Source organism: Mollisia scopiformis, assembly GCF_001500285.1.
Source record: "Mollisia scopiformis unplaced genomic scaffold LY89scaffold_1, whole genome shotgun sequence".
Taxonomy (NCBI): Eukaryota; Fungi; Ascomycota; class Leotiomycetes; order Helotiales; family Mollisiaceae; genus Mollisia; species Mollisia scopiformis.
In genome coordinates, this window is record NW_017263581.1 from 2,157,294 (window position 1) to 2,166,955 (window position 9,662).

Here is a 9,662-nt window from a genome sequence, read left to right on the forward strand (position 1 = left end):
TGGACCATCTAGCTTGGCTTGGATGGTCACTGATGAGTGATTAGGAAGTGCCTTTGACGACTTTCATGTAAGTTTTGTCCCATTGTCCTCCGTGCTGTCGGATAACCTTGCGTTTGGTAGTGGCACGCTCGTCAGATCCTAGTGATTGGTCAGCTTCTCGGACAATTATTCAGCTTCTCATGTGTTGTTGCTTCCATTTTGTCGGTCTCTTATCCACAAAATAGGCCTGGGATGTAAGTCGGCGATTGACGGCTGTGCCACAAAGTGCTCGGGCCATGAGAGAGCTGTTTTCTACAGTAGCATGAGATGAGACCCAGGTGTGCTTTGACGTGGGCGTTGCCGAGCCTTATTTGGACGACTTAGTTATGTGATCCAAGTCAGCGCCTTGGATCCATTGGGATCCCATGTGCCCTCTATAAGCGTAACTACGCACTCGGCAATCATCAGCCCGGAATTCAAGTCCAGCTTCCCCAGCCCACACTTCTGTGACACCACACCTGACCCAGTTTGGTGGAAGGTTTTTCTGATATGGGCATACCTCCATATTGATTTTTATGACTGGGGCCACACTCGATGTGCCTCGAGCTCGAAGTGAAAAATTTGCATCGGAGCAAAGATCATGAGGATCTGCAGTGCTCTGGGCTTTCGGCATATTTGGTCCACCTGTCTGGAAACCTGGTAATGCTTATTCGCCGTAGCATCTAGCTTTTCCCGGATTCCCTTGTTTCCTGCAGGAGAGCTGAGAGGCGTCTGGTGAGGTTGTTTCAGGTATTGTTGGGCTTACTGATAGAGCCTGGAGATATCATTTTTCTGGGAAGGCTACATTCGACTGATTGACTTGAATGATATTGCGTCTGAGTGACGAACTTCCCCACTAGTGTTCGCCTGTTTGGTACTCGTGCATCTTTGCGCCCTCTCACACGCTCTTTCAGGAAAGGATCCTAAATCTCTGTTGGCATCAAATTTATCCCTTTTGTCCGAGTGGACGATACACAATCTTACTGTGTTCCCAATTTGGAACCTCCCGCGGGATGGTAGAGTTCGGCGTGGAAAAAAGTGCTTGAGGCTGGGACTTTCTAGTCCTCGAAGCTACATGTCAGATGTTGACATGACCAGCCAGGAGCTCTTCAGCATTGATCAATGTGCGAGCGGGATGGAGAAGTGCACGTTGTACAGCAATGCGTTGCTCTTGAGCCGCACAAGATTCGCCTGTGTGGGTTGATATTGAAAACTTGCTCTTCGCAGTTTTGAGCGACACGCGTGAAAACACAGAGGCACCATCGAAAGGAAGGTAACTGATGCCGATGGATCAAGTGGACCGCGCTGACAGCTTCGATGAGAAAACGACATGCTCGATGGTATTTTTTATCGTATGAAAAAAATAGCAGTACCTCAAAATCAAATGTCTTGGAACTTTTTCTTCAAGGGCATAAACAATTACGCGCAGCACAGATAGTCCAAAAGGGTAAGTTCGTAAATGAAGTTCGGTCGTGTAAGATGTTTGGTCGATGTGGTTGTTGAAGTGAGGTTAAAGTTTTAGAGTTTGCACTAGCAAATCGCGATTTCCACATGGAGAATATGAACAGCACCAACGGATGATAGGACATGGCCTTCCTACCTAGGTACATAGTGTTTTCCTGCAAACAGTAGAAGAAGCCTGTGAGGTTGTCCCGCTACTCATCAGAAATTGCCATGTTCACGTGCTCTGGAAGTTTGATACCTATCGACGAATGTCTTTTCACCTTATGACCCGATCATTGCAAATGCATCTTCATCGACCCATGCAACCAACGACCACGCCTTGCAGAGATCTCTAATCGATGCAGCAAGATGCCAAACGCCTATTGTACATTACAATGCCATATATCATCATAGCTCATCTTCGAGGTCCATAGCATCTCCATTTGCGTGCCCGTTTGCACCATTCTTCTCTTTTGGTGCCGATGCTTCCTTGTCGATCATCTGTCTCGACACTGACACGATGTTGTCTTCAATGAGCTGTTGCCCAACATCTTCCAAATGCTTCTTTGGGTCCACCTTTCCAACATACCTCGTCTTGAGTTGATCCTTTGTCAGCTCAGTTTCCTCCTTCACTCTCTTCTCATAACCATCAGCAAGCCCAACCAGCTGCTTCAATCTATCCTTGTTCTTGCTGCCCTCTAAGCGGAAATCATCCATCTGAAGACCCTCCGTCCAAACGTGCTTGTGAAGGTTCATCAGCATGTTCTCCTCAAGTGCAGTCTTGCGGTAGTTGATGCCGATACTGTAGTAATGTCTGTTAAGACCGTGGATAAGAGCTTGAATCGAAGGCTTATTTAGATGACCCAAGTTCGAGGTACTTTGTCTGGGCTCTTGTCCGAGCATGAGAGATTGTGGATTGATCAATCGGAAAGCATCGATCACGACCTTGCCCTTAACAGATTGTATAGGATCGACGACTACGGCAACAGCTCGGGGAGTAAGTTGCTCGAAGGATTGTTGAGTATTGATATCGACTGACGAAAGCCAGCAGCCGAAACCAGGATGTGAATGGTACCAGCCGACAACGGTCTCAGGTCTATAGTGAACTTCTTGTCAGCCTTGAATCACTCTTCGATATTGTTCGTGCTTACCGTCCTGTTTGCCGTAACATATCCATCATCTTTGTTTGAAAGACCGGATCAACAGCTTCGACACTAACACCTGTACCGCTCTGCGGCATAGCAAACACATCAACCACTCGGACGGTGAAGTCATCCACAAATTCTCCAAGCATCAAGCCCATGACTTCCATTGGCACACCAGCCCTACCATGTCGCAGCATCTTGAGTAGCGCAAGGGAAGAAATGTACACGGTTTCGGAATTATCGATGAGAGCAGTGTTATCCTAAGATTGCAAGTAAGTATCATTCTATCAGTTTTTGGAAGCTTGCATGCGATGGCAAGCATCACAACATACAGATCCTGGTGCAGCACTGTTGAGACCTCCCATGTTGCCAGCAGAGGCCAGCATCCTATTCAGTCTGTCCATCTTGGCGGGTTTGCGTGCTTGATGATCTACACTGGACGTTTTCGAGGTATGTGGAAGTATGGAATCGTGCGTTCGTTCAGTTTCGTTGCCACAACTTCACAATTTCCTGGTGTTGATGTCAAGGCAAGCTTGGGCGACGCGGTCTACTAAGTCTAACTTCGGCTTAGTAAGGGTCAGGTGACTCAGCCTTGCATGCAGCCTCGTTGACCTCGTTCACGTCAGGAGTAGCAATAATTTGTTTGGAACCAAAGCACGGTTTCTAAATAGTTATATGAACATCTCTGTACCAATTTCGGGCAAAAAGAGTCTTGCCATTGTTTATACGATATTTTATTAGCATAGTAGGCAAACTGAAGGTGAATCATTATTGTCAGCCTTGACCGCAATTCGGCAAGTGCCGTCGCAGCTGCAGCTTCACTTCACCACAGCCGCGAGCGTTCTTATTCAACTCTTCCTCGACAATTTTTCTTCCCAACGACAACACCACACTTCGAATGCTGCCACACAGACGAACCTCTACCCTTCATCCACTCTTCGTTTCTTGAACAACCTCTGCAATTTTGATCTTGTTTCCCACCTCTTTCGAGAAGTAAAATGACTTCCTCCTTCGCCCCTCTCGACCCACCAGCTGGGGATGGTCCCAGTAGCAAGAAGAGAGTGGCTTACTTCTACGATTCCGATGTTGGAAACTACGCCTATGTCGCAGGTCATCCTATGAAACCTCATCGAATTCGATTGGCACACAGCTTGATCATGAACTATGGCACTTACAACAAGATGGAGATTTATGTAAGTCCAAGTTCTCCAGTCCATTCCGCAGACCCTCTTCCTCGAAGTATCGAGGAGACAGTATCCCTTGGACTTTTCATTTCTATGCGGATACTGTTGCAGGATTGTATCCCCTCCTAGAGCTCATTCATGCCGCGACCTTGGTTGTCGAATGCGACTTTGCAGGCCGGCGACATGCAACGGCGCCGTACCTCCCTCAACTTCACAGATGCCATTGGGATCATAACTATGGGGACCTGCGCGCTTTCTTCTCTTTGTATTTCTGCAGCTTGGGCGCACAGATCCAACTTCATGGTTCTCTTACTGACTGTCTTTTCAGCGCGCGAAGCCTGCCACACGTCATGAAATGACCCAATTCCACACTGATGAATACATCGACTTTCTTCAAAAGGTCACCCCTGATAATATGGACTCATTCTCGAAAGAGCAAGGCAAATACAATGTCGGTGACGATTGTCCAGTCTTCGACGGGCTTTTCGAGTTCTGCGGGATCAGCGCTGGTGGTAGCATGGAGGGAGCTGCGCGTCTGAATCGTGGCAAATGCGATATCGCCATCAACTGGGCTGGAGGTCTCCATCACGCGAAGAAGAGTGAAGCAAGTGGTTTCTGCTATGTCAATGGTGAGTTCGTGGAATTGATCTATTTGACCTCCACTAACGGGTGTAGACATTGTTCTTGGTATAATCGAGCTCCTGCGATTCAAGAAGAGAGTCCTCTACATTGATATTGACGTCCACCATGGAGATGGCGTTGAAGAGGCATTCTATACCACTGATCGAGTTATGACTGTGTCATTCCACAAGTATGGTGAATACTTCCCGGGAACTGGCGAGCTTCGAGACATTGGTGTTGGCCAAGGCAAGAACTATGCTGTCAACTTCCCACTACGAGATGGAATTGATGATGTGACCTACAAGTCCATCTTCGAGCCTGTCATCAAAGCCGTCATGGATTACTACCAACCAGAAGCTGTTGTCTTGCAATGCGGTGGAGATAGCTTGTCTGGTGATCGTCTCGGTTGCTTCAATCTCAGCATGAGAGGACATGCCAATTGTGTCTCCTATGTCAAGAGCTTCAATCTTCCAACTCTTGTACTTGGTGGCGGTGGATATACCATGCGAAACGTCGCTCGAACATGGGCCTACGAGACTGGTGTTCTAGTTGGTCAGGAATTGGATCGTATCTTGCCTTTCAATGAATACTATGAGGTAAGCTACATGTTTTGTCCAATTGAAACGTCTCTAACATTTTGCAGTATTATGGCCCTGACTATGAGCTTGATGTCCGTGCTTCGAATATGGAGAATGCCAACTCGAGAGACTACCTGGAGAAGATCAAGACTCAAGTCATTGAGAATTTGAAGAAGACTGCCCATGCGCCATCTGTTCAATTGACCGAAGTTCCTCGCACAACTCTTGCAGGTACTACAGATGAGGATGATGACATTCTGGACGACGAAGACGAGGACATGAACAAGGATGTTCGAACTACCAAGCGACGATGGGATCAACGAGTCACCAGAGATGATGAGTTGGATGAAAGTGAGGACGAGGAAGAGTCTAAGGCAAATGGAGTCGTTGCAGCCAAGGAAGGACCAAAGCGCCGAAACGTCAGTGCTGGTCCAGATGTTGAGATGGGAAGTCCTTCACCAGTTCCAGAAGCAGGATCTTCCAAAGTCCCCGAGCCAGAGCCTACAGAGCAACTAGAAGTAGAGATGGAGAAAGCACCGGAAACCGCGCCAGTCGAAAAGTCATCAGCCGCAGTAGAGTCTTCTAGCACCGACGTCACTATGGCAGATGCTCCAACAGAAGCTGTAGAGCCTGAGACGAAGACTGAGCCAGGTACTACGGCAGAGGAATAATTGTACTTTAGATATCTTGTAGCGCGGAGTTTGGGAGGTCAGGATCTTTTTTTTTGCGATGTAAAATAAAGAGTTGAAATCGAGGCTGTCGAAATGAATACCACAGATAATGACAGACTCTCCATATCGCACGGCGTTTCTTCTTTGATCAGAACTACGCACATGTGGACGCCTGCCCATGCTGTCTCGTATTCTCGCCTATCTGCAAAGCTGTGAAGGAACTGTAACTGAGGGCTTAGTAAACCACAACGACGAAGCAAATGCAGCTCCAATTTTCTTACTACTGATCAACTCGACCTTGGAACGTGTCACTCTCTTAATTTCCTTCATTTCTTGTTTCTGCGTCTATAATTGTTTCTCCATACAAGGAATACAACGCATGTCGGCTCGTTTCGTGGTACTCGTACAGTACTCTCGTCAATGCAACTCCAGTCACCTGGAATTAGACCACTCATCGAAAAAAAACCCCCAATTCTAAAGTTGCCTATCCTAGATATCTAGACATTTGTCAACTTTGCAGTGGGCAGTGCCTCGCGACAATCTTTAAACTTGCGCATACAGAAATTACCACGCAGTAGTCGACAAGCACTTCATATAGGGTGAACGATAATATGGGTAAAATGGATCGTAGTAGAATCTGTCTGAAGATCTAAGAGTAAGAGAAGAGCAGCAAACTTATATACTCTGAGCTCGCACTAAGTCAGGTGAGCTGACATGTAACCAGCCAGAATCATGTGATCTACTCTGTGACAGAAATACATCATCGACATCATCTGCTGCATAGCGATCTCGAAGACGCACTATCGTGCCATCAGAGAGGGAGCCACACCACCCTTGAGAATCCAGCCAAGCTAAACGCACAGACTCCGGAAAACCTGAGCGCAAAAGGGTGGACCAACGTAGGCGCGATGGAAGCTTTTCCATTCCATTACTTCCGTGCAGAAGATCTGCGCTTTCCAAAAGTCCCGGTTCCACCCTCTGTTGACATCGTCCCAAATCCAGCCTGCATTTCGTAACTGGACGAGGTTTATTCTGATCATGCGAGTATAACTACCCGATGCAGGCCCAGTGACACGCCACACACGTTTATGATCTTCTGCAAGAAGCTGATACCCTGAGCCGCTTTCGAGAGTGATCCAGCCTGGACCGTCAAGGAACTGGGACGGGCGAAATATCCGAGCCTCAGCTCTCGCGTTCTGTTTTTCCAGCTCTGCTTGAGCCTCTGCTTGAATTTGTCTTCTCGTTTCTTCATCCCAAATCTCTTCAGACAAATCTTCTTCAGCACTCTCGAATTCTTCATCACTCTCTTCAGCCCCCGATCCTTGTAGCAAGGTATTGTCCTCTCTATCACCATCACCATGACCATCCCTTTTTTCCTCGGGTTCCTCACTATCTTTGTCATTACTCTGAATGTTGATCTTCCGCTTTGGAGGCGGTGGTAAGGCATTGACTTTTCGATCGGTTCTTTTAGACACGTGACCAGCGAGCGCACGAGGCTCTGAGTGTTGATGATTGGATTCGCTGGATTGTTGACGATCGGAGTGACTGGGATGGAAGATTGTTGTCTGTAAGGTACTTTGACATATCCATGCTGGATGGTCTTTTGTGGACACTTCGTCGTAGTGTCTTGTTCTTCTTCGAGAGTCTTGGCGACCAATGATGGGAGGAAAGACGCCTCGTGAAGCATGGCGTCTCGGAAAAATAGAGACATTATACATAGACGGATGGGTGAATACTTGCTTAAATCTCTGCGAATGTTTCAATGGGAAGGTGAAGCACAATTGAAGGAGATAAGTTGAGGTGGGGTATCACTCGTTGGCATAGCCTCACTGGGTAAACGTTGAGGTAGCCTTACACTTCGAGCAGCAAGTGCAATTTGATACGCGCCATATAGAGAAGCTTAGGCCCTTGGCCTAAAAGGCGCGCAATTCAGCAACCTATCCTCGGAAATTATCACGTGATATGCACCAACATGCAATCGAGATTCCAGATCTTCGCAAAGAACTTTGAAGTTTGTTTGGAGTGCTCTCCATTTGTTTGACCTGAATAGAGTAAAACAACACCAAATTTTGCAGTAGACTGTGGAAGACATGGCATCTTCAAACGTAGAAGAGAGGAAGGCCACCTGAAATCGGACATCATGAACTTTCAAGTGGCAAGTATATCATTGCAGAGCCATGTAACCCAAGATGTTCAACTTTGAGCAGGTATCAACTGAAATCAATTGTTTGTCATAAAAAACAGAGTTGAGGCTCTTCGCACAAAGTTCTCGTTCTCCGCCCCCAAATTTAGCTTCCCTCGCTTAGCGGCGCACACAATAATTTCACGAAGAAGATTTCGCGCCGACGAACCTCGAAATTCGACATCCCGCATACTCAACCATCCATCTTTGAACTCCTTCCCAGCAATCAAAGATTTAGCGTCGAGATGGCAAAGATTTCGTACGTCCACTTCCTACGCTCTGATCTTCTGCGATAGCAATTGCGCTAGGGAAAGATTGATAGAAGAATTGAAACTGACAATCATGATTATAGACGTGGTGCCCCAGGTGGCAAGCTGAAGATGACTCTCGGTCTCCCAGTGTACGTTCTCCGTTCTCGAATCTCGAATACCTCCTCTCGCGATGGCAGACTAGGATATTTTGGGGGAGAAGCTGATAATTCGAATAGCGGTGCAGTCATGAACTGCTGCGACAACAGCGGCGCTCGTAACCTCTACATTATCTCCGTCAAGGGTATCGGTGCTCGTCTCAACCGTATGCCAGCTGGTGGTGTCGGCGATATGGTCATGGCGACTGTCAAGAAGGGAAAGCCCGAGTTGCGAAAGAAGGTCATGCCCGCTGTTATTGTGCGACAGAGCAAGCCATGGAGACGAACTGATGGTGTCTTCTTGTACTTTGAGGACAACGCTGGTGTGGTGAGTGGGATTTCTTCGATTTTCGGATGAGTTGGGGATCAAGGAAGCGATATACGGGCCCGGGGCTAGCTATGAGTTGATGCATACAAATGCTGACGGAATAAATACAGATCGTCAACCCCAAGGGAGAGATGAAGGGATCAGCTATCACAGGACCAGTCGGAAAGGAGGCTGCTGAGCTTTGGCCAGTATGTTATACCAACCCTATTTCTCGAATTCATATTGACCATATCCTAGCGTATTGCAAGCAACTCTGGTGTCGTCATGTAAAGGGTCTTTTTCTTCGGGGTTCTGGCATGGAAATGGGTTTGCTCTTGCATGGTGCATACGAAGATAGCGATCACAAGAATATGACGCATTTCACGAAACGCCATACTGGTCCATTGACGGTCTATTTCTGGGAGATGTGAAATGGCAATACTTGAACAAAGGCCTAATTTGGGATGAGCAGGAGAGCAGGGCAAGTGCCACCGAGTTGCAGATTGTTGGTATATACAGCATAGTATAAGGAAGAGTACTCTGACTTGAACAAGACGACTCAGTTATCGAAGCATATTTTGAAGGTGTTTGATTGTCTGCGCTGAGAGGAGAAAGAGCATTGAGAGCTCTCAATGTTTTCCTACGTATATTCGAGGCAAGTTCAGATTCTGGGCATCATTATCGCATGCAACAATCTCCTGGACCTGCCTTCCTCTCTGTTCTTGTGTGATCAAATTCTCTCTTTCAATGCCTTCTTTCTGCTCCATTCACATACGAGTCTGCGCGAGTATGTTGCATTGGTCTGGATATTCCATTCTCACCTGTCATATTCAAGACATGTGGTGAGAGTCTCCATGGCGATGAGTTTCGGTCCTTGAAGATCCCTGATATATATATGATGCCTTTGCCAATGCTCATTGACTTCCAAGTATCTGGTGCCGAGACTGTACGCAAGAGAGAAGTTTCTGCAACGTGAATGTCAGTGGGAGCATTGAATTAAGTTCATCAGGGATAGTTCGGTCCTGCGGTATAATTGATTTCGTTGCTGACGCTTTGCATCATGAATGGCTACAGACTCTTGATGACTTTGTTTAATTCATTGGAAGG

At 47.1% G+C, this 9,662-nt stretch overlaps 4 protein-coding genes across 4 annotated transcripts; 2 read left to right on the forward strand and 2 right to left on the reverse strand.

Annotated features, from left to right (window-relative positions):
- Positions 1 to 1,624: 1,624 nt before the first annotated feature.
- LY89DRAFT_634591 (26S proteasome regulatory subunit) lies at positions 1,625 to 3,090 on the reverse strand. Its single transcript, XM_018211396.1, has 3 exons — positions 2,939 to 3,090; positions 2,613 to 2,866; positions 1,625 to 2,557 (listed from the first exon to the last, which is right to left on the reverse strand). Exons 1-3 carry the CDS (start codon positions 3,008 to 3,010, stop codon positions 1,870 to 1,872), a joined length of 1,014 nt encoding a protein of 337 aa, XP_018078832.1. The 5' UTR covers positions 3,011 to 3,090; the 3' UTR covers positions 1,625 to 1,869.
- Positions 3,091 to 3,373: 283 nt separating this feature from the next.
- LY89DRAFT_679613 (histone deacetylase) lies at positions 3,374 to 5,781 on the forward strand. The gene is made up of 4 exons (XM_018213912.1): positions 3,374 to 3,799; positions 4,119 to 4,419; positions 4,466 to 5,007; positions 5,055 to 5,781. The coding sequence occupies exons 1-4, from the start codon at positions 3,605 to 3,607 to the stop codon at positions 5,658 to 5,660; spliced, it is 1,644 nt and encodes a 547-aa protein (XP_018078833.1). The 5' UTR covers positions 3,374 to 3,604; the 3' UTR covers positions 5,661 to 5,781.
- A 550-nt stretch (positions 5,782 to 6,331) lies between these two features.
- Positions 6,332 to 7,584, reverse strand: LY89DRAFT_23335 (uncharacterized protein). Its single transcript, XM_018206044.1, has one exon. The coding sequence runs from the start codon at positions 7,376 to 7,378 to the stop codon at positions 6,512 to 6,514; it is 867 nt and encodes a 288-aa protein (XP_018078834.1). The 5' UTR covers positions 7,379 to 7,584; the 3' UTR covers positions 6,332 to 6,511.
- A 466-nt stretch (positions 7,585 to 8,050) lies between these two features.
- LY89DRAFT_679616 (60S ribosomal protein L23) lies at positions 8,051 to 9,247 on the forward strand. The gene is made up of 5 exons (XM_018213913.1): positions 8,051 to 8,101; positions 8,195 to 8,242; positions 8,330 to 8,576; positions 8,687 to 8,764; positions 8,814 to 9,247. The coding sequence occupies exons 1-5, from the start codon at positions 8,088 to 8,090 to the stop codon at positions 8,844 to 8,846; spliced, it is 420 nt and encodes a 139-aa protein (XP_018078835.1). The 5' UTR covers positions 8,051 to 8,087; the 3' UTR covers positions 8,847 to 9,247.
- The last annotated feature ends 415 nt before the right edge of the window (positions 9,248 to 9,662 follow it).